Below are 25478 nucleotides of genomic sequence, written 5' to 3' on the forward strand. Positions count from 1 at the left end.
TTTGCTTAATCATATCATGATTCTGCTACAGAAAACATAAAAAGGTAACTTCATAGATACCACCATAACCACCTGGTCTGAAAAGGTAACAAGCACAGAAAGCTTGGTCAGCATTTCCTAAGCACCAAGAGTACATGAAATAAATGCATTAACATTTAAATGCACCACTCTCCTCTGCTGGGAATACACCCTGAATCACAAGAACTCAGTACTCCACTGAAGCTCTCAATTACAAACGGAATTTTATTTAATTTCTTCACTCAAACTGAATTTTCTCATTCCAAATCTTTACTGAAAGAAATAGTAATTAAATGCTTAGAAAAAACAGGAACTGCTCTAGTAGGCAGCTAGAGAAATGTAGGTATCAATACAGATATGGAATGTAAATTTCAACTCATAGATCACAACATACAAAGAAGATTTTTATGCAATACAGACTTACAAAACAGTAACAGTTCTTTTCACAAATATTTTCACAGAGTTCTGCACAGCAATCTTGTAGAAAAAGTAGATTTGTGCAACACCAAAATAACTTATTGTTCCTTAGTATAAATTATTTTCCGTTTCCTAAAAGAAAGAGGTAATTTAATATGACTGGGCAGGTTCTGGCTGGATTTGGTGATAGCAAAACATGAAAGACACTGTTGCTAAAAGGAACATGGCAAGTGCTACAGTATTACAGGGGCAAATTCTGAGGAAAGAAAAGCAAAAAAAGCAAGTCACCTGGAATTCTATTGCTGCTGCTGTTTGGGGCTGTGCAACATCCCCCAGCAGAAGAGTGCCTGGGAACCTGCACCTGCTAAAAAATACCTGCCTCTGTCAGGTTCTGCCTTAAAGTCTTCAAAACAGCCTTTCTGATTTCGAGGAACAATCCACATTTTGGTGTGCTTTGAAGGAGATGCCAGAGAGCAACTAAAAGGATTCACACACAAACTCCACTCCCGATTTCTCTCTCTGAACTGCACAAAACAGACAACTAAAAGAGAACTAATTGTCTAGGCCTAGAAACATGCTTGAATAGTAACATGGATGAAAATGATTTGCAAAGTTTAAAATTACATTAACCATAATTTAAATATTACCCCTTAATTCCCAGAAACTTCAGTGCTGATGTAGTACAATCATTTGGAAAAGTACGAGACAAAGTGTGGTACAGATAGCACAGATTAAAATTGCCCAAATATCATAATTCACTTCCATTATGTTAAAATCATATATTCCTCAAGGTTATAGATAAAGCTTCAGATGGAAAATCGGTTTCTTTGTATTATAACTAGAATGTGAGTTTTAACCATCTTTACTTTAGGTTCAGTTTACATACAGGGATCAAAATAGACTTCTGATTGTGACTAAAAATATAGATTTTTAACTACAGAACCCAGCAGTTGTTTTTCTGCTTCTTTGCCCTTCCCCCAAAAAAGTCAAGCAAGGTCTACAAAAATAGCAATTAACTTTAAAAAATAGGTTGCTTCTTGCAGCAAATTTAAGTTACATTCAGATGTAATATAACTATTTATAAGACGCCAGGAGGGGCGTGCTGAGCTCAGTGCCCTCCCGAGCGCAGTGCCCGTGTCAGTGCCCATCAGTATCTGGTCTGATACTCGTGGTGCCAGCGATTGAAGTCATTGTAGAAGACCACGATGCTCCCAGAGGCCATGCCAGTCATTATGCACCTGAGGAAAGCAGAGGACACTGGTTAGTGAACCACCTCATGTTCAACATATGATCGACGCATCGAGGATTTACATCAATAGAGGCACAAGAACCCCGAGGACACGACCAGCTTCCACTTGGAACAGCTGGAGTTGGAAGTGCTCCACACACCAAAAAGGTCAGGCTTTAGGGGCTCCCATCTTGAGCTTCCAAGAACTCCAGAAAGCTGGATTTGAATAAAACTGCCATCTGCAGCACCTCTGGCAGATTTATGGACCACAACACATACCAAACAATGTGCAACAGTTTTTATGGTCAGCCTGAGGCTACAGCTGAGAGTTGGACAACAGGACTGTTCACCAGCACCACTGTCCTCCAGGGCCACTTCAGATTTCCCAGGATTATTCCTTGGCTGGTCTGGTTGGTTTTTGGGGGTACTGGAGTGGGGTGAAGCCCTCGTGAAACACCAGAGGGAAGGAAGGCTACAAGTGTTCACTTCAGTTTTACCTCCCTAGTCAGGCACATCCACGTGAAGGAACTGGATGTGGGCACAGCCCTTGAGTTGGAAATACTGGCATTTGAAAATTATCTGTTTTGGAAGCTCCTGAAAGCAATTGCTGTGCTTTCCCACTGAGGCAGTCCTTCTTCCTGAATCCCTTACCCTTGGCCTGTTACTAGAGATCATTTAGACATGTTTGAAAAGCTGTGACATTGACATAGCACACAATTGCAAGAGTTTCTATACCATCTTCTCTACTGTCTCATTAAAGCATTACAAAAATCAGAAGCATAAGGGTGTACAGAATTCTGGCACTTTAGATTAAAAGCCTCAGTGTTAAAAAATTCAGAGTAAAAAGCTGCAATTTTTCCTTTGAAACAGAGACTAAATATGAGATCATCAAAACATTGTATTTTCATAGGTATCACACTATTTCATGTCAAGAGCACCATTTTGATTGTTTCTCCATTAGGTTAAAATCTCTTTTTACCTACTCTCAAATACATACATTCATGAACACCAAATAAATAACTCTGAGTTATTTACCTGTAATTACTCAGTGAAATACTCTGAGTAAATCTCTTGAGTTTCCTTTTCTTCAAACCCAAAGTGAACAGCTTCTTAACTTGAGCACATGGGTAGATTTATAGATGTCCATCTTAAATTTCATTAATTACAGTTTAGTGCAAATTTTAGACATTTCAGAAGTCTAAAATTCAACAGCTGTAACTCCAGTTTTTGAAGGGCTTTAGACAGCAGGGGCTTTTTTAACAGAAAAACATTTCTTCCAAAATGACCATAATCTCTAATTATGGTTAACAAGAAGCTGTTCAATGTGTCATTGAAGTCCACAGGTTTTGCTGGCTTGGATTTTTTTAAAGTTCATTTTATCTAAGTTTTAGGAATGTAGACAAAAATTTTAAAACATTTAGCATGGACTTCAGTAAGAGGAAGGTTAGGAGCCTCAGCAATGTGCTTTACTTCTCAGCGCAGACAGTCCTAAGGGATTTAGTTGCCAAATTGGCTTGAAAAGTACACAGGAGCACCACTAAGTAAATACACCAAAGCAAATTAAGTTCTAGTCTGAAAGCTACAAGTGTACAAAGTAAGATGGTAAACATCCATCTTATAAACAAATCATATTTTCGTGATAAAAACACGGTAGCAGTTTTAAGTACAGCTGCACTGGAAAGTGTGATGTCAAACTGCAATGAGAACAGTCACTGGTACCTGCACTGGGAAGAGGCTTCAAAAAGGGTCATGCTGTCCGTGGGTAAAATAACTTTTCTAGAAAGGAGAATCACTTTGGGCAAATAAATGGATGTGTGGAGGGAATTTTGTTGTGTAGCTACTCCAACTGTTCTGTATTTAACATAAGGGTCTGGAATCAGGAATGTGATTTGTATGCTAAGTGAAAGAAGAGAGATGAAAGCACACATGTAACCTTCCACCTCCCTGTGACCCACACTGTGCATTGGCCCAGGCCAATAACTCAGCCTATCTTGAAAGTCTGCCAAAGGAAGATTTCTTGGATCTCTCTCTCCATTCCCTCAAGAGCTGAAGTCCTGAAAATTTTTATCTGCCCTAAATATGACATGTTAGGAAAAAAACTTCTGCAAGCACAGATAATCACCAGGATCTGTGATCAAAAGAAAATCAAAATCGGAAGAAAAACAAAAATGCAATTTAATTCTAAGTATATATTCTCTGGTACTCTTGTCCAGAGCAGCCTTTGCTCTTACCTTTGGTCATATGACAGGGCCATGGATCTGATTCCAGCATCACAGCCTGGGTAAGCAAAGAGCTGCTTGAGGTCCCACATCTGCCACACCATGACAACTCCATTGTCCCCACCTGTGAGCAGGTACTGTCCATCTCGGCTCAGCTGAATTGCCTACGGGGAAATCACATGGATATTTGTCAGAGAAGGATGTGTTGCTCTTATTCCCACACTTTTACTTTCAATAAAAGGTTTCATATTGACAGCTGAATGTCCAGGGAGACTTGATATCAATACAAGCTTTTGGGAAGCAACACTATTGTTATTTTCCCCAGCAACAGAATTAATGTTATGCACAAATCTCTTTAATACATTAGATGTCACTAGTTAGGTTTTACCTGACCTGTGATTTATTCCATATTCCAAAGATCTAATACCAGGTCAGCTAAAGAAATTTACTCTTCTAATTAGCTAGATTTTCAAGATCAAGCAGCACTGGCATTAAAATATAGTACCTGACATTCCCCCAAGGGTCTTTAATACTATCCTGGCAGCAGCTGACTGCTGAAGGGAACTGAAATGTTACACAAATCACTAGAGTTAATTTAGACCAGCATGTTTAGATTCCTGCTCTGGATTAATAAAATAATGATCCACTCTCTTAACAGAGATGGTGTTTCCTTTCATCATCCATCTTGAAACTGCCTGTGACAAATTCAATGGCTCATGCCCTGATTTTGTATGCATTGTGGGGACTGATGGCAAATCTACACCTGAAATCTTTATTTGGGATCCAGATCATGGAGAAAAATGGGCTAGCACTGGATTTCAGAGTGAAGATTTCTTGAAACAGGAGTCCTTAATCTATTTTGATATTTCTTGTTGGAAAAATCACTAGATATGAAAATAAATTTGGGTACCTTTCAACAAAATACAGACCCTTCACACCATGATTTATTCATGGTGAATTTAAGCTCCTTGACCCAACTTTTCAATAGAATGATGTAAGAATAGATGATATTCAGAGCAATAACTTTTAAATTCCAAACGCACAGACTGATCCACTTTGACTAAAACACTGTCACTGGAAGGCAAGGAAATTACCTCAGGATGATAATGTACAAGCAAAATTCCAGCTCAAAAATTTAAATTTAGGAAACAGTAGAAAGAACTCAAGACAGGATCTTGCAAACATCTCTCTCTCTGCTGAAGTCTGCAAGTATTTTGGCACTTGCAGTCTCTGCTTCTACAATTTTGCAATATGCAAAACTTGCTACACACCATGATTTAAAATTCCTCAGGAAAAGGAAGTTTTGGGGGTTTTTAGCACACAGAATTTATAGTGCATGCACCACAAAAAAAAGGAGAGACTAAAACACAGAGACATTACATTCATGCAACACTGAAGTGTTTATACAGACTGCTGACAAGCCTGGAAACCAAAATATACAGAGTGTAAGATACTGCTCCAGGAACAGCAAGAACTGAAGTCAGGCATATTGCACATCTGTATTTTTGTATTGCTGTACTCTGTTACTGTGATGCCAAATACATTCTTCAAGAATTATACGATGTGTGACACTTAGATTAAGATAGAGTTTCTATATTATGTTATAAATTTTGAGCGTTTTACTGCAGCAACTCCCAAGTAATCAGAATGGAGCACATTGCTAGAATTTTATTTCACACAATAACCTTAAAAGGAATGTAATTGAAATACAAACATACACTATAAACAAAATATAACACTGAACAAAATACCAAAGAGGATAAAACTATTCTGGCTGTGTTTTGAATTAAGATGACAAGACACACATGTAAATTTAGACACAATAAAGCAGAATATTTGGAGGGTTTTTTCAACCGTATTTAAGTATGAAAAACTGAAAACTAACCAAGGTTAGAGTTGAGTATTCTGAGCTGAAGCTTCTCCCTCCAGAAAAAGAAATTTCCAACCATAAATTGCTTCTGTGATTGTTTTTATCAGCCTACAAAACCATGCTAAGCACCACCCAGAGCAGACTTGTGCTGGAAAGGAGCTTGAAAACTAATTTAGAGGCCATCTTAGAAGAGCAGAGCAACTCAGTAAGAAAGGTGCAGAAAACAAACTGATATGACCCTGAAAATTATCTAGAACGTGCATGCACTGAGTAGATGATCACGAGATCTAACACAGCACACGTAATTATTAAAGAGATTATTCATTAGAAGCAAAAATCAATAGGAGGTGGTTTCCTTCTCTATAGCAATGGCAGCCTCCTAAGGGTATTTTCAAATTGCAGCGAAGACCGTGACAAATAATTATTTGCTACACTTACAAAATTCAGCTGATGAAAATCCATTAACCTTATGGTCATGGTTCACTTGAATTTTATACTTGAGGCCTTTACTGAAGCAATGCTATATTAAAAGGCAAATTAAAGCCATTAATCTTTTAACTCTTCCACTACCTGCAAAATGCAATGGGGTTTGTGATCTTTTGCTTACATACAGTACAGGCTTTGATCCCTTACTAATACCTATGCAATTTTACTACGGCCTTGCTTGTCAGGAAGACAAGATGTTGATTTATTTATTTTTATTGTCTGTTAATAAATTTCTCAGCCACTTGCCTATACACACAATCATATATATATATATATATATGAATGAAGGACCGACTGACTGAATGAATGGCAGAAAAAGGTCACCCTGTCAACATTTCAGTTTCATCATCTTCCTCCAAGTTTTAACAAACGAAAGGATGCTTTTACTCCCAAGTACTCCAACTGGTATAGATGACATGAATCAATTTTCCTGTTCTGCTTTTCCCCAGCATAGTTTATCTCCAGTTTTGTTAGGTATGAAACTGGAATAACTCTGCAACTAATCTTTCTCACAGCACAAGCTCAGCCTCTCAAAGAATCCCCAAAGTGCACAATTTCAGCCATGTTCTAAAAGCTGCATTTCTGCCTTGTACTTCCTTGAAAAGTCTCAAAACTTTGCACAAATCCCTTTTAACGTTTGAGGGTTTTGAAAGGCAGTGCTTTGTAACAAGGCAGAGCTGACACTGTGACAGCCCTGGCTTACAGCAGCAGGAGTCTGGTGGGCACTTCCACATTTCAAAACAGACTCAGGAAAGGAAAATAAATTGGTTCCTCTGGGTGAAACAGCATACAGTCTTTGCTTAGGGTAAAATAACTTTGCTTCTGAGAACAAGCAGACTATTTAGAGTTAAGTTATTCATTAAGATATCTAAACACTACACGGTAGATGGACTGCGATATGCCCAAGCTCCACTGAGCAATACAGTATTTAAAACAAAAACAGGTGGAAGGCATTGATTAGACCCTGAATTTCCCCAGAGCGTCTGAAATGTTTCTAGCAGCTTTCTAGCCCAAGAGCACAAGAAAGAAAATCAGAATGTTGATCCCAACATCACTATTGAAAACTGCCCCTTTTGCCAACAACGTTCTGAAATCCTGCTCCATAATGACACAGGGAAGCAGAAACTATGAATGTTAGATTCAACACTTATGACCTTTTCCTTCCTTTTTCCACCCTCCTCAAGCAAAAGGCAAGGAGAAGTGTTTGTCAGCACAGCCCATGGGTAGGTGCTATTCATTTTAAATGCCCCACTTTAATCATGCAGTTGCCATTCGCCCTCTACGATGATATAGTGCAGAGGCTGTGGCTTGTTTAAGCGTAAAGCTCAGCTGGGACCACTGGGAGAGAAAGAAAACAAAACAAAACAAAATAAAACCCAAAGCCCTGCACAAACATAATTCTGGCCCACAGAGAGCAGAACTTCCATTGCCTCCAGCTACATTCCTAAAGCTGTGGGTACTGACTGAAACACTACAGAAATTGTTTTAGCCGGCAAGGGATTTCTGGATATTTTACAGATTTGCTGGCCTGGCTGACAACATAATCACAACTGAAAGTGACAGATTATCAACATTATTAATGTAAAAAGAGAAAACACTGTGATGTGTTCTTGCTTTACAGAAAGAACTGGGAGGAAGGGTAGGCTGAAAATCTCAGAAGTGTTTGTACAGGGACAGCTGAAGGTACAATTTCAGAGAACTGATGCAAAAATCTACATTAATTTGGAAAAATATCTTGGGACAGAAATACACACATTCCCACTTCATTTCCCCGGCCTCAAATCCACACTTGAGGCTGCCACAGCATGCAAAGGCAGAATGCCCTCTCACCCCTCTCACTGAGGAAAAGAGACCTAGCACAGAGTTATTTCTGCATATTCCACCACCAACATTTGAAAACCTAAGGATACTGAATTAACAAAACATGATACAGTTTTACAAGGTTTTAACTGGAATATACTGAGCTACACTGGAAACTTCAGTGCTGAAGAAGCATTCACTGTTCCACGTAAATTATAAAATGGAGATAATGAAGATCAAAATTCTTTCAAATGCATTGACACAATTCTTTCATCTTAAGAATTAGTAGGGATAAAGTCAGGAATAGAACTGGTGCGAATTTAGAAATGCTCAATTTTGCACAACAGCTGAAAGAATGACAGTAACTCTGCAAACACAAGGGCAAAGAGGTATTTTCTTCCTGAAACGTGCAATCCAAATAAAGGGAAACCATCTGAGAGTTTTCAACTGGAATCCCAGCAGCTGAGTTCCTGGGATCTTCCATCAGATCCATGAAAGTCAGCTTGGAGGTGCAGTACTGCTATATGCTTAGAGCAACAGAAGCCTCCTCCTGCTAATGTTAAATATTTAAACAGTTTTTATACAGGAAACACTTCTTCACTGTAGGGATCACTGAGCACTGGCTCAGTTGCCCACAGAGGCTGTAAATCTCTGTCCTTGGAGATACTCAAAAGCCATCTCAACATGGTCCTGGGCAACTGGCCCTGGATGGCCATGCTTGAGAAGGAGAGATGGATGATAGAATCTTTAGAGGTCCCTTCCAACCTCAACCATTCTGTGATCCTGTGCCTCTCAGACCAAGTTCACTGGCATAGAGACCACAATTTTGACTCAGGTAGCCTGAACACTAACTCAGAAATGTGATCTTGCTTCATGTCTCTGCTGCATTCCATCACTTTATAGCATATTTGGCAATGCTTGTTTGTTCATTCTTTTTTTTTTTCCCTTTCCTTTTTGGACTCATTCAAGAAAAAAGTGGAAATATTTTTAATTCAAGGAAAGTATTCTTTTGACATTTCTGCTTCACTGCAGTATAGCTGGCAGCTTCTGCTCTGCTTCATAGGTACTATTTCACAGGAACTGTCAAGAGAACTGCATTTTGGAGTATAAAATTATTTTCATAAAACTATAAGCCTAAAATGCCTGCTGCACAGTTTTGGACTTGCTCCATGTCTCCTTCAATTCTTTCCAGAGAGAGTAATCAGGCATTGGAATGGGCTGCCCAGAGAGGTGGTGGATTCACCATCCCTGGAGGTTTTTAAACTGAGATTGGCCGTGGCACTGAGTGCCATGATCTGGTAAATGGACTGGAGTTGGACCAAGGGTTGGACTTGATCTCAGAGGTCTTTTCCAATCCAATCGATTCTATGACTCTATAATTCTTGCAGCTGAAGATGTGGAACTCAGCTGCCTGCCCAGCAAATGCCAAAGGGCTAAAGAGCTGAAATACACACATACGTCTAGAAACTTCCTGAAGCTCAGCACAACACATGCTATCTGAACTAAGAGTAGGGAATGTAGCTAGAGGTGGCAAAAAAAGGGAAAGCCAACATTCCAAACTGCATGTGCAGTGACCTCCTGCCTTCAGGCTCAAAGGTAAAGACACAGCCCAGCGTCTCCTGGTCAGCAATTAGGAATGTTTGTATTCCTCAGTTCAAGGAAATGCTTACATGGTATTCTCTACTTTATGAACAGAGTTATTTTACAATTAAAATTGCATGAAACTCCCTAACACTATTAGGAGTACATGGTCCCCTAAATTTTTTTTCAGAATGCTGCTATTATCATCTAGTACCATGTATTTATGATGTGGCTATAGAAAGAGCCTCCATACGGCCCCAACAAGGACAGATTTTCCTGACACTGGTACTGCCAGGCCTTAGCACACACGTGGGGACACTCACCCTTATCTTGTCATCTGTCTCCATGGTGGCTTGCAGTCTGCCATTCACACTGAACACACAGAAGAGCCCGTTTTCATAATATATGACACAGTGGCCTTCTCTTGAAGCTTGAATAAGTTTTGGTCTCAGGCAGTTTTCAGGACCTTCTAATCTTTCAGGACCTTCTAATGTCCTCAGCAGATCTCCATTCATAGAATGTATGAGACATGGTCCTTCTAATGAGACAGAAGAAAATCTCTAGTTATTGATTTACATGCTCATTTAAAGACATCACATATCACATAATAAGTAATGACTTCTACTTAAAGAATCACTATTGTAATACATTATGATGGGTTTTACCATGTTTGAGTGGATTGCCTCTGACTTCAAGGGTGCCAGAGATTAAGATGAACAGCTTATCCCTTGAAGGCCTTGTACTGAGGTATATCAAAACCAGTTAGAGACCTACCAGATTTTCTTTTGTGGATTTTCTTTCAAAAGTAGTAGCAATTAATTTTGAAAGCACAAAAAATTGAATCTTAAAATCAGATTTTTAAAAACACAAAGATGCAGAGCGAAGTGTAATGAATTTACACATGGAGGTGTTCTAAACATGTATATTCTCAGATTAAGACTTGAGTCCACACATGATCCATTAAATATTTGGTTTTTAATATCCTTGGGCAAACACCTGCTTTGTACATAAGCCACACGAGTTCACATGCACACAACAGACATGCAGACAGGTGCAGATGGTGATTATACCCAGCTTTGAAGAAGTGTCTCAAAGTAGCTACTTTGGAAACACTAAAGCAGAAAAATCCTAATTCCAAGAAATTTACAGTTTAAAATAATAAGAAAATTACGAACAACATCCATGGAATCAACACCATTCTTTATAATTTGCCTGCCAAAAGCAGGTCTTTGAGAACACAAATGGGGCATATTCCAGGCTTTGCAGCCAAGCACAAAAAGCCTGAACAGAATCACTGGTAGTTTATATACACCCTTCAGCAAACAAATAATCCAGCACGTTCTCTTTCTCCTGAAACTAATTTTTGCTTCCCTTTTTGGGAAGTTATCCATAACAAACCCTCCTCACCAGCCTGGCCACGAAGAGCAGTATCCAACTGCATGCTTTATGCAATTACACACTGGATAAACAAACAGGAACAGCAATCAGGATGGAAACTGCTGATGTGGTTGCCTCTTCTTATAAGTGTCTGAATAATCCTCAGTTTTAGCATGTTTAAAAAGAGGTTTCAAATTCCACTGCAACTAAAAGGTTAGAAATAAAACCACTCTAAAGTTCATAAATTCTGCCACCTGAGGCTGTATTCTTTTTTGCATTAGCATTACAGCTCCATGAAGAGAAAGAAATGCCAACAGCTACTTTACCTTTTGAACCACTTATTACCAGGCCAAGCTCAGCACAAATGGCAGCACAGGTGATCTCATAGTCATGTCCTGTCAGAACAGCTCGGGGAGTTGCAAAATCACCTGCAATGAAAAAACAATAAAAGCAATCCTTGCTTACAATGTGCTTCCAAAATCACTGCTTTCAATCACTGAAGCATCTTTGTTTCCTTGCTCTTGGAGTTCATGTTCCTTACAAATCACTTCAATGCTCCTGTTTGCATATGGCACATCTGCAGAAACTGTATAAAACAGCAGCACTCCAGGAGTTCAGTCTGCACTTTTATTAACACATTAATAGAAAAGAAAAGTCAGGTGTGTAGTAAACCCAGCCAAAGCTGGAGCACACAGATTGGTGTTCTCCCCTCCCTCCATTTCCCCCTCTATTTATATTTTGTAGAGGAAGAGATCTAAGACAATTACTACCTTTCCCTATAAGATGGACAGAAGTATCACTCTAACAGGTACTGAGAGAAGACACCTACAGTGCCAAAAGATGAAGTAAAACATCCACTGACTGATTTTATTTTAAAATAGTAACAGTGCTGAAACCTCAGCCTGATGTCTAGTTCTTCACAAGATATGGAGCTTGGATCACAGTCAGTGTGAATTTCTGAGTTTGCATGAACAAAGCACCCAAAGACAATGCTAAATTACCATTGCTCCTATTAGGCATTTCTCTGCAACAAAACCAAATAAAACTGTATTTTTTTAGAACATTCTCTTTGTGATCAAACATACACAAATACAGTAAGAAAAATTAAATTGTACAACTGGCACATTTAAAGGAAAAAAAAATTGTTCTCCAAGTCAAGGGACACAGAAAGGGTAAACAAATGCCATGAAGCTCTTTAAATGATTTTATGACTTTGCTCACAGGTTATTCACTGCCCTCTTCAAGACTGCTACCATTTTATGAAAATAAAAATGTTATTTTTGTGTTATCATATAATGACCTCATTCACAGCTTTCTACAAAGCATTTAAACTCTACTAACTGTATCTTTGGCAATGTTATCATGTAGCTTCAAAAAGGCTTAGATGAGTTTTTAAGCAGCAGGGAATAATTTCACTTCATGATAAATGATGATGTATGAGAGACCAACAAGGCAGTAACTCAGTGATAAAGTAAAACTTTTTTTACTTGGAAAACAGAAGATGGTTTTGCAAAGAGACAGAGCAGTAACAGGACAAAGTGATTCCACTGGTTACAAAGGCAGCATCACTCACATTGCATTGGGGGCTGAAACTTTTCAAAAGATAAACCCATCATGATGTCTTCAGTGCTAACAATACTGATACTGGGTGTCCTTAGAAATTAGGGAGCTGTATTTGAACTGGCAGACACTCAGCCCCTGCCTATGTACAGTGAGAGACTTCTCTGGAAGGAAGTGTCTGGGCTTGCATAAATAAAAGCTTTGTTTACCCTCCATATTTTACATTTTTACTCAAACCATCTACATCACCTCCCAAAATGTCCTGTGCAGCTGCCACATTGAAGTGGGTTTTTTTCATGAAGGTCATAATCTACAACAAAACCTCAAACCAAGAATTTTGACCTTGTAAAGTTTAATTTGTCCTGTAATTACTATTATAATGTATAATTTATATCCCCAGTACAATATCTTGAAAAGTAAATAAATCTATTTCTTCTTAGATATAGACATAGACAACTAAATGTGTCTGTGTGCATAGATATACACACAGGCATGTAAGTTATTAGCATTTTAAACATGAAAAGGCTTTGGAGCCACTTGCTGAACTGCCCCCAATCTCTTAACAAATAATCATTAAAAGCTACTGCTTTTGTTTGGTATAATGTTGGCAAACACACACTCAAACCCAGGAAGGATGGCAGACAGTTCCCAAACCAAGGGGAAACTCCCAACAAATGAGAAGCATAAGGGTAGACTTAATGACCTCTAGAACTTCTCAGGTGGCTGATCCTGTGAAGCACCACAAGCCTTTGGAGCAAACTTGTTCTGCTGAACTTTCCTCCCCTCAACACAGGGCAGGTACCTCAGAAATTCCTGAAGGAGCATAAATAGCCAAGCCACACCTTTGCAGTTCTGGGGGGAAATGGCACAGCAACCACAACAGCCTTACTATCCAGTGACAATTTAATGTTGCTGATCCACTTCTTTCTCCCTGTTGTCCCCAAGTCATAAAAGGAGGCAGCTTTGTGCAGTTAAGGGTCTTGTCACTTTGCTTTCTTTTAAATGGCCTGCCTATGATAGCAACATTTTAGAATTCTGGTTTTATAGCTTTATTTTGCTTTCAGAAATTGCATTAACACATACTCACTTAGACCAGCAAGGAATTAATCTAATTATGCACTACATATTAATGAAACTTTTGAAGTCAGAGAAGTTTTAAATATACAAGGTTGCAGTGGAGGTAATGAATGTAAAATGTTGGAGTTAGAAGGACTTACGAGAAGCAATGTCTGAATGAATTATTAGGAGATGCAAATAAACAAAATCCTTAAACTTGTTGCTTGCAGAAACTACATTACTATAAGCTTTGCCTGAGTGAAGCTGCCAGTAACTACATACTTAAAGCTTAGAAGATTCTTAAAACTAAAGTAGAACCTGAGTGTGTATATATTTATCACAGTTCACAGAAAATAAAATTACCTAAGTAACGCTCACGGTCTTTTCCTAATTTGGACTTCACTTCCAATGTAACAGAGTATAAATCTACAGGTGGCAGGATGAGTGTTTCTTAAATTGTATCAATTGTTGAGTAAATTATAGTTGTACTGAAGAAACACTTCAATTAAAAAAGAAAGAAGAAATCAGAATAGTAACTTTGGAGAACTTAGGACTTGAATAGATACTGTAAAAGAGGAGTCTTGTGAAAAGTCAGGCTGACTCTTTTGATAAGAATGTCAAGTATTTAGGGGTTTCCAAGGCTCTGATTTTGCAAATAATGGGGTCGACTTAAAAGCTGGTCATAGAGCAGAACAGATTTCTTTAAACGCTTTTTAAACTGTTATTGCTTCAGAAGATTGTCATGGTTTTCAATAATGCAAAGAGAAAATTTTATTTTGTTGCTGGTTTAAGGGGCACCACTTCAAACTTTTCTGAATTGTTTTAGGGGAACCGACTTGCAGACCTTTTGAAAAGCTGGGGAAGTGACTTCAAAGGGAAGAGAGTCTTTGTCTGCTAAGCAGGTTTACGACCACTGATGCAAACCCTAAGTAAGGACTGAAAAGAATAGTCAGGGAATCTTTGTGGAGATCCTTAAGGAAGATGAACAAGTCAAATGAAATTAAAGATAGTTCAAATCTTACCACTAACAACCGAGACAAAGTTTTACAGATGTGTTTTTCTCATCATAGAATATAATAGTATCCTTAGTCTACATCATCACTGGATTGCTACACTGAATTCTGTAATTCTTAATGCAACATTCACATAGCAACAAACATCATTAATGATTTAAGTCACAGGAGTTATACAAAAGTTATTTTCCAGTAATGGGCAGAATACTTTATTTACCTTTGCAGCAACCACTCAAATTATTTCAAAAGAACCCTCCTACATGCCAATAAATAATTTCTGCAAAGCTGTTTTCCCACAGAAAATAACATAAAATATCACTCTTACTTAAGGGACTGAAGTACATTTTAAATCATGAAATTCAAGTTACAGAAGATAAAAGAAGAGCACATGATATCATGTCAGCCTATGGTGATATATCAGTGAAAATATGTTAGGTGTTTGGAAACTACACTTAAAAAGGAACAGTGAGATTACAGCAAAGGGAAAACTTTCTTCTGCTTTAATGACATCCAGAAGAAGATATGTTCTCACTGGAGAACAAGGAATTGGTTTCTATTGCTGGGTCTCTCTCTGCTATTTTTTTTCAGCTTGAGTGATGCTACAACACAAAGCAGGATCAGGACATTTGAAATCCATTGGTTAATTCCTCAAATGCTCACTTGCTTTATTTTCAGCACTAAGCTGTAAGAGCTGAGTCAAACACAAGAACTCACTGGAAGAAAAATATTTCCCTAGAAAGAAATCAAACTAGAGATTGACTGAAAAACTTGGCTCACAATTAAATACAAGATACTCTTCCTACTATTTATTGAGGAGATAATATTATGCAACACATTAAAATATAAAATATTTGACTGAGCTCCTTTCTATGTTTTATGCTGAGAACATGGTTAATTGTAAGTCACAGAGAGCCAAACAGTCATTTCTAAATTATTATTCTATGACTGCAGAGGATGAGGGACATTTTAAATGGCAAATTAATTAGGTGATTTTATGTCAATATAAAATCCAAATTAAATGAAGCATCAGTTAATCTATCTTTTTACCTACTTCTTGCAAAAGTGATTAATTATTTTCTCAGAATGATGCATCAACTAAACCAAATTATACATGTAAGAAAAATCTAAAATTAAGTTTTTAATTTCCCCGATTTTGAAGTTGCTTCCCATGATAAAAATTGAGGAAAACAATAAAAAGTTTGAAATAAACCTGAGAAATACCAAATACAGGACATTTAGAAAAAAGTGTTCTCAGCAAAACCTAAGTAAATCAAGAAAACTAATTTGCTACTAGGCTTCTATACTGATTATATAGCAATTTTAGAGTTTATTTACAACAAAGTGATAAAGTCTGTGTATTAATATTATTTATAGATCACAAACTGAACATTTAAATACCAGCAAACCACTTCACTTGGCACAGAGAGTATCTCATGGATGTGGTATAATACTCAAATGATACCATATAATATTAGTAAAGTATTCCTAAAACTTCAGTTTGAATAATCTTCCCTTTGTAAATATGCATTTTTATGTAACAATGCAACATTTTCATATTATACAGGAACTTTTTTGTTGTCTGGTTCTTCACATGACACTCCATCAGCCCTTCCTCTTAATTCCTCCAAACTACTCCCCATCTGTTCAGACTTATTTTACCACAAAAAGTACAACCTTATGCCTAGATGGGAGTTTTGGTTTTGCAGAAAACACTTCAAGTGTATATTTTCTGAAAAAGGGCTATTTTTGAAAAATGTACCATTCTATCCTGAAGCAAAACCAAAACACATAAAACATGGGAGATGCTACAGTGCTGTTCTGTTTGCTCAGCAAGGAAAAATATATGTTAGATTTATCTTGTAGGATTCATTTCATCAAATGTAACACAGAAAGGCCCACTGTGCTTCTGTGCAACAAGTGACTGACATTCAGCAGTATTAATAAGAGACTTTTTATACATTTTGTGTCACAAAACCACGTTTGCTACATTCCCAAAATAAACACACTGAAGAAAAAGATTTATCAGCCTTCATGAACTGGATATTACAATTCAGATTTCCAAAGTCCATGATCCCCAGTCTGTTAATTCCCACACCATGTGCAATGCAAAGCTCTCTGGAATGAGTTCACTCTTGGTGGGGATTCAGCTGCTGCCAGTGCTGGAAGTCATTCCACAGGACTCCTCCCACTGAACACGGCACTGACTTTTTGAAGCCCCCAGAAAGTATCTGCACGTGAATATTCAGGGTCAGGGGACATTAATAATTTCATATTTGCACCATCCTGACTTCATAAACTGTTACTTCAATGTCAGCTTTGAAGTTTTAGAACACTGTCATTTTTGTCTGATAATGTTCTAAAACAGGTTATGAAAGGGCTTTTTTTGTTTACGCTAAAAAATCTATTTTCTTCATATTTCTCTTTTGTGGTTTACAGTTACCATTACCTGGTGAGTTCAGTAAATGAAGACAAAAAAAAGGGAAAAAACTCATCAAGCAATTATTTCAGTCAGAAATAGCAGCTACTGAGAAATTGTTTTAAGATAAAAGTCATCTTACATCTAATTGAAACACATACTATTTCTTAGCCTGGACAGAAAGTATTCTGAGATGAGGGGGTTTGTATGAGAATTCCACTCAATTTGGCAGGTTTTGATTGGGTTTTCCCCTATTAAAGATACTATATTAAAAAAATAAACTTACATTAAAAAAAAAACTACTTCAGAGTCTGTGCTTTAGCTATTTGATTGCTTTTGCAGAGTTAATTTCAAACCAATGCACCAGTAACACTTACAAAATAATTTCTTACTCAAGTCAGGAGTATTTTATTGAGGCAATAATTTTTACAACATTTTTGTTGGTAATTTTATTCTCGACTTTAAATTACTATATATTCTGCATTACTCTCTTCTGTCTTACATGGTATAGACTTTGAACTGAATGGTTATTTTTCTCAGCAACCAAACAAGCTAAATAAAAGTGATGTATTAGTAAATCATGCCACAACTCTGTGTTCTGTGCACATTAATGTTGTATTCGTTCACCAAACGAATATAATTCCTTTTACCACATCAACTATCAGCTACAAGTTGTAAATACAGCATTGTTTTTTCCTGGAACTCAAAGGTCTGCATTACATCACAAAGCACTAAAAGCCCTTATGCTTCTGGAGAATTTCATGCATGTAGCTTTAGCCACACCAGAAGCTCCATGCTGCCAACACAGCAGCCTCCAAACTCTGTCTCCAGGCTCAAAGTACACACTGCCTCCACCTGCATCTGGATGGTGCCTCAAAACCTGCTCTACAAATGCTACTTGCAATCACTTACTCTGATTGACAAATCCTGCAGCACCATCTCTCTCAGCAAACTGAAAACAAGGACCATATAGATGCTACACTTAACAACAAAACAAGTATTTATGGCACACAAACTTACAGGCTCATCGGTACCAAGTCCCTGTGACTATTTAGCTGCTTTCCAAACCATCACTAAATGCTATTGCAAGCTCTTTTCAGTGAAGGCCTTGCCCTCATGGATATCTACGACTTGACTTTCTTGGCATTATATAAATACAAAGTTAGTACATTGCTGTGCAGCATCACTGCAGATATACCCAAATTCATCCACCTGTTACACCTCATCTTTTTTCAGTCTGAATATGTGGAGGCTGGAAGCACCACTTACATGTAATTTATAGAGTACTTGGAGGATGAGGCCTCAAGCTCTTTGAGGTATCGATGTGTTACAGCTTAAAAAAGCAGTGGCAGTGACCTTTTGTAGCTGCAGAATTTGAGGCTCTGTTCTAGACTCACTCAGCACTTGGGAGAAGACATAGGGAACTGCAGGACCAATTACGGCATCAGGGTCTCTGCCCACTAAACTTTCATGACTAATATCAAATAATGCAATAAATGTTAGATAAAAGAATATTTAGTGGTTGCTACCCTCTTCAGAAACACATTACAGATATTTTCTAAGCCTTGTGGACCTTCTCTCTGATATGCTTTTTACTGAATTTAACTTAGAGCACAAACAGAAAAATTTAATAATGAGCTTGCTAAAGCTCTAGTAAAAAGAAAAAAATACTCCACTTCTTTTTATGGTCCCTCTTTAACAAAACACTCCTGACCTGTTCCTGTTCCACTTCACATGCAGAACTTAAATTCACATCGTATTTTCCATTATAATTTTAATTTAAAAGATAAAAATTATACTAAAAATTAAATAATTTTTGCACTAAATATTGTGGGATGGATATTTCCAAATATATGGATAGATATTTAATATATTACTAGACAATGCTTAAGAGTCAGAAACCATCATCTTCAACTGGATGCCAGCAGATGGTGCTGAAGGACTCTGGCTTCAGATACCACATTTTGCTTCTGTCCAGCCATTTTTGAGAAACAAAGAATATTTGGTATGTCTGCAGTTAAACAATGTTAAAATAATATTGAATTATTTACTAGTTTTTTTGAAGAAGGACTCACACAATAATATAAGGCATTTAGGGGTAGAACATGAAAGTGCTGTTGAGCATCAAAAGGAGCATGTGCAGACAGTTGTTAAACTCTTGGTGCTGCACTTCATAAAGCAACACTCTTTCCTTAGCAGGATGACTCCTGTGAACAGCCACTGTCTCCCTCAGAGCTGCAGGGATTCCAAATATATTTCAGTATTTTGAGGCTCTGCAAATCTTCAGCTATTCTGGTAGACCACCATTTGATAAGAAACAACAGTAAGAGCAGAATTTCCATTACCAACTAACATGAAAGCTTAAATCACTTGCATTAGCCACTCTAATAATTGATTATGAAGCACTCACTCACAAAAAGTCTGAATTTTCAAACTGGAAAATGTGTGTAGCAGTTGATGAAATACAGATGTTTTATCTTTTTCTATGTTACTAATACAATTAAAACTAATGATTTCTCTAGTCTAAAGACCACAGTTTCACTGCTAATGTCAATTAACAAAAAGCCTTGCAGGTATTCAAACATTTATTTAGAAATTCTAGCTGTAAAAAAATCCAACAAAATACAGTTTCTTTTAAAAACAGTGTGGGTAGCAGCAGGACTGTTCTTCAGCAAGATAGGAAACTGGTATGTAAATTTTGAATCTTTTGGGAGATTTCATATTTTATAAACTGAGAAGATTATGCATTTCTCAAATTTACATCAAGAAGATACCCTGCATGTTACCAACTGCAGAAGTGTTCAATGAATCCTCTCAATTAAATCTCAGTTAAATGCAGTAATAGTTTTTTTTAAGCATGAAAACACGTGCTCACATTCCCACGTGTCCTGCCACGCAGCCCCACTACTAAAGCCATTCATCTCACACACTTCACAATACCTGAATATAGTACCCTCTAAAAAATATAAAGCTATGCAATGAAAGCACCCCCTTAATCCTCGTGATGCAAATGTGATACATACAGAGAGTAACATTTTCTTGTTTTATGGGCTAACATAAAAGAGGTAATATAATTTGTTTTATTCACATATGTGTGGAAGATCAATGCAATAACTCAGAAGAGATCCCATTAGTATTAGCAATAGTGATACACTTATACAGGCTCCACATTTCACCAGCATTGAATACTTTTATCAGTCAAGCCTTAATTTCCTTTAGCAAATCAAATTTCTAAATTAAAAATATTTTTGCTTTTCAAAACATGAAAACTGAAAAATGATTATGTGAACATATCTGTAGGTATTTTGGAAGCAAAAGAACTGCCTCTTCATTTCCTATGTATAAAGAGCAAGAACAGAAGAAAAGCACTTTATCTTCCACTGGACTATGGAAATGCCTACAATTTTTTAAGCACAAACCATTTTATAAGCATAAACAACATTAAGGCAATTATATTCACCACTGTAAACCACTCCAAGAAAGTACCTTCAGGGAAACACCGAAACCCTTGAAGACACAGATTCACATTTGCCAATATGATTGGTCTGTGCAGGTGAGGGACCATTAAGGACAACTGGAGAAAATGGGATATTCCAACTAGAAAGACATTTGTTGGTAAAGGAATCCAACAAGTATGTTTATACCAAGAAACTTGGTGATAATTTTTAATATCTAAGCAACAGCTAGAGATGATCTCCTAGATATGATTATAACCAATACAGAAAAACAAATAAAAAATGGTGGTGAAAGGAGTTTCCATGAATGTGAAGATATGAGAATGCCCAATATGCTTTATAAGGGAGAGATGCAGGACAATGAGATAATTTTTTGAAGTGCTTTGGGAAGTCAGGTTTCAACAGATACAGAACACAGTTCTGCAAGGTTTCATGGGAGGTTAAGTCTACAGAAAAACAAATGAAAAGGTAATTAAGGACACCAGGGAAAACTGCTTCAGAGCAGCACAGGGATAAGGCAGACCAGAAGGTACCAGCTGGCCTAACTCGGAGCTCTCCACTGACTGTAACACAGCAAAGTCAGGCAGAGAGATCAAAAGAAATGAGATTTTTCTGAAACTGTGTAAGCAACAAGGTATGAGCAAGCAGAGACAAAGCGAGGGGAGCCACTCATAGTTGAGATGTAACTTACAGGGACACCAGGAATAACAGTCATTTCATAAAGAAAAATACACCAAGTTTTCATGAGAAGCTGGTCTGCTACTAAGGGCAAGCAATGATGCCACACATTTAAAAGTACTTCAATAGAAGTTTTCAGTATAAAGGTGACCTGCAGTCCGACAGCAAACCCATGTAAAACCACAATTAAAACTGTTTCAGTCAAAGAATACCCAAATGAGGTAAATGTTTGGAATTCAACTGGCCTGATACCAGTGCTCTGAAATACTGGGAAAACAAAGCTATGGAATTCCAGAGTTGAAACTATTGGGTTTTGGATATTGGATGAGGTTCTGTAAGACTAAAAAAAAAATCTTGTGTTGCTTGAGAAACAGGAAAAGGAAAAATTAGAGAGTAGTTTGACTAATCCCAACAAAGAGAAAAAATACTGGCAGAATACTCACATTTTTATATATACACACACTCAAGTTCCTCGAAGAAAATGAGGAGATGAGTAACAGCTGATTTGGATTTCTTCTGAACAAATCACGTTAAAGTGACTTTCTTCTTGCAAAGGCAAAATAACAAGGCGTGTTCAGGGAGACATCATCTATTTTTACTTTAGTAAGAACTCTAGCACTGTTCCACATGAGCAATTTCTTACAGAAAATAGGGAAGCACATGTCCAGAAGATGCTACTATACATTGGAAAGCCATATTCAGAAAGCTATTCATTGTCAGAATGGTAAATGTATTGATGGGCACTCCTGAACTCTATACTAGCTACATTTTCTTTAATGACCAATTTGATGGAATAAGACTGCAAATTATATTTGCAGACACGAGTTGCTGCAAGTCTGACAGAGGACTGGATGAGAATTCAAAATAAGTTTGAAAAATTGGAGAAACAGCCTAAAAAGAATACAGTTCAGAAAGTTTAAAGACAAGATTCCACAGCTTAACTACAAGGAGGAGAAACAAGTGAGTAGATGGTAGTTCTTTAGAAAACACTCAAATTCGTATTGGCTGATACACTTTGAAGAATTGACACTGTCACACTGCTTTGAAACAAACAGATATCCCCATGGTCTGTAAAACAGGTTGTTTTCTACTTATGTCTGGAAAGGCTTCAACTGTATTCCTGAGTACTTTGAGGAAGACAGTCAACTGAAGAGAAGAACACAAAAAAATCCAGAGGTCTGGACAATCATGGCTCATGGCAAAAGACAAAGAATTGAGTTATTAAAGTTGGAGACAAAGAATTGCAGGTCACAGCAATCCAAATTACTGGGAGTTGTTTCAAGAAGAAAATAATCTGTTCTCTACACAAAGAAAAGGCAGATAAAAGATGACAGAATGCAACTGCTGCAGAAAGGGAACTAGATGCTAGGCTGGGAAAAGACTGCTAAGGACAGGCCTGCTGAGGCCCCAAAATGTGTTTGTCAAAGTTTTTAAGTGAAGATTGGACAAACAGCAGTGGAGAATAGGTTTGGTGTAGTTAAACCTTCTTTGAGAAAAGAGAATAGATCAGGTGACCGAAGCTCCTGCCCGCCCTTTTTCCTATGGTTCTGTGATTACAAAGGAAAATGCAATCCCACCACCTCGGAAATGTCCAAACACCACGAGCTGCCACTTGATCTTCAAAGCGAAAGTGAGATCTGAAAGTGATGCTCGCCATTTGTATGCAAATGAATTCTCTCATCTTTGCTCCAGCCATCACACAGTTCCTCCTCCTGCTATCCACTTCTCGCCTCCCCTCCATCTCCACCACAAAACCTGGTCCTCTCCACATTCCACCACCCCAGTCCTGATGCAAATGTCACATCCTCCAGTGGGACTGGGAGCCTCTAAATATGCAGAAGTCAAACTTGGTGACACAGATGGCACATGGGCTTCAAGGAGCACCAAGGGGAGTGACATCCTCTCCCTCCTTCCTCTGCCACCTTCCCAAAGCCAAGGAGAGAAAAAGAAAAGCCCCTCACACCATGCAAAGTGACTTTACATCTCCACAGTAAATGATGCTAATTAATGGGAATGCAAACCGGCTCAGGGCTATTCGAAAGGAAAGAACTATTTCAGATCCTCTGCTCTGTTCTGAATTACTGGGTCAGAAATTGTCCACAGAAACATTTCTGCACCAGAAAAGGCCTGTGCTCCAAAGTGAAGCACTGCCATGCTTTTACGGTTTCAAAACCAATTAATTTAGAAAGAAAAAAACTCTATACATTTGATCAAAGAGCATGATGAAGTATTTTTTGAATTTCAGGTTTTAATTTAAGAAAGAAAAAATGACTTAAGCTAAATGTAATCAAGCTGTTTTGTGAAGAATAAAAATAGTTTCCAGCAGATGTGTCCCATGTAGACATTTTGTATCTTTGAGATTTAAATTTGTCAGATTTGTTTTACGTTGATCAATGCATTCTAGAGTCACTAGGGAGAAACTAAATGGACAGAGAGACTGCATACGTGTAATTTCTTTAAGAAGTCAGCCTCAAGGTTAAAAATTAAAGAATGTAAATAATTAATATTTAAATAACATATTTCTTCTGTTATACAAAAAAGTAAGGAATTTTTCCACACAGCCCACTTAGCCAGAAAATTGTCCTTGATAAAGAATATCAAAGCAAACACTTATTTATCATGTGTGCCCATAGCCCATCTGGCTTGGCAGCTTGAGTTAAGTATCATTCTCAAATATGAATATACACAGCCAGAAATCCAGAACTCAGAGCTTTCTAAAGGAAACCAGGTAAATGAATCCAAATAAAATATAACTGGTGGAGGGAGTAATAGGTGCCTAATGGGATAGTATTTAGGGAAGGTGGATCACATTAGCCTGCTGACTGATGTGTATCAGAGGCAACAGGTACTATGCAGGAAGGAAATGCACACTCCTGTTTTCAATTATTTTGTTGAAATGACTCTGGCATCATGATTTGGCCAAGTGCCATTGGATGCATGTTGCTGTGAAGACAGTTTAAGATGGAAATTAGAGATCATTGAAAAGAGACAAAAAAGGAGGTATCAACTGCATCTGAAATTCCAAGGAATAGTTCTCATTGAAAGCACGAAGAAACAATATATTTAGAGGTAAAAAATCATAAGCTCCAAATACAGACAGTCCAGTTAGATATCTAACATTCCACAAATGAATGGAAGTTACAGCTGCAGTAACAGGGTTCAAAACCCAACAAGTCTGCTGGTGCTTTCCGTTTCTAACGAAATTAGATCTAAGCAGAAACAGTTCTTTTTCTTTGTCTGTTCAAAATATTTTTGACTGAACAGAGAAGCCTACAGACAGCTATTTCTGGGAAAAATTAAACACCCCAATTACCACCTCTTTGAAGTAGAAACTGTCTTTTGCTACACCCATGTCTAGGCCTATGTACAGTGCCATGAGATTCCAATTCATAACAAAGGCTTCCAGGTATGGTGTACCACAAAAAAACCCCAACATAATGGCACTAGTAAACACAGGAGCCACTGCAAGTCCCTAAAAGTGCCACTTTAATAGAATGGCAAACAAAGAGACTTACCAGGTAGCCATTGCTCAGTTTTAAACAGCAGTTAAAACAGGCTAGTATGAACTTTGAGAACTGCAATATTTTAATATGTCAGAAATCTGCATTAGAGAAGACAGTCAACAGGTTATAACAAAACCTACCTATCTGAGTCAGATACCAGGTACAAAATCCCAGCATGTGATCTGGTAAGGTCATAAAGGAGCCCTAAGCCTGAAGGTCTTGTTCACACAGCAGGCAAGCCTGGGAAATGTGCAACAGGTACTAATTCTCAGGACAGGCCCAGGAATCTGCAAAGATGGGCGGCACTCCCAGGCCTTGAAACGTAGGAAGGAGACAACTGTTCATTGCTCACACCAGTGAGCATTCAGGATTTCCCCCCCAGAGGGGCAGTTCTGTTCTTCAAGATTTACAGGGTCACTTGACTGTCAAGCTCTGAAGTTCCTTGCACCAACTCTTTGGTTGGAGTTTCTAAGTTTATAAGCACTGCAAAAATAGTGCAGAGTTTGAGTTTTCTTTAAATTGATAGATTGCAAAATTTGTATGAAGAATTCACAGAGATTTTGTCCTGCAACTAAAGCCACATTTATGTAAAGATGCCCACAAAATTCTACTAGTCACTTTCCAGAAAAACTCCCATCTCCTGGACAGGGATGCTTGAAAGGATAACAGGGATAGTTTGCTTACATCCTCTGCCTTAAGATTCTGCAATTGTGTGAACTGAGCTGTATTCTGTTCAATTTTTGAATAGTTTTCACAGTCAACATGAAATAATTTGCAAGTTAAATTCAGATATTCATTCTG

The 25478-nt window shown here is 37.7% G+C and overlaps 1 protein-coding gene across 4 annotated transcripts in view; it reads right to left on the reverse strand.

The window, feature by feature from the left end:
* Nucleotides 1-225: 225 nt before the first annotated feature.
* LRBA (LPS responsive beige-like anchor protein) overlaps nt 226-25478 on the reverse strand; it is a 396467-nt gene continuing 371214 nt past the window's right edge. For all 4 annotated transcript variants that reach the window (XM_071555647.1, XM_071555648.1, XM_071555646.1 and 1 more), the window contains 4 exons: nt 11323-11424; nt 9943-10157; nt 3895-4046; nt 226-1673 (listed from right to left, as the gene is read on the reverse strand). In XM_071555647.1, the coding sequence (XP_071411748.1) occupies nt 1583-1673; nt 3895-4046; nt 9943-10157; nt 11323-11424 (560 nt within the window). In that variant the 3' untranslated portion in view covers nt 226-1582. The remainder of the gene's footprint in view (nt 1674-3894; nt 4047-9942; nt 10158-11322; nt 11425-25478) is intronic.

This window comes from Pithys albifrons, chromosome 5 (genome assembly GCF_047495875.1).
Source record: "Pithys albifrons albifrons isolate INPA30051 chromosome 5, PitAlb_v1, whole genome shotgun sequence".
NCBI classification, from domain to species: domain Eukaryota; kingdom Metazoa; phylum Chordata; class Aves; order Passeriformes; family Thamnophilidae; genus Pithys; species Pithys albifrons.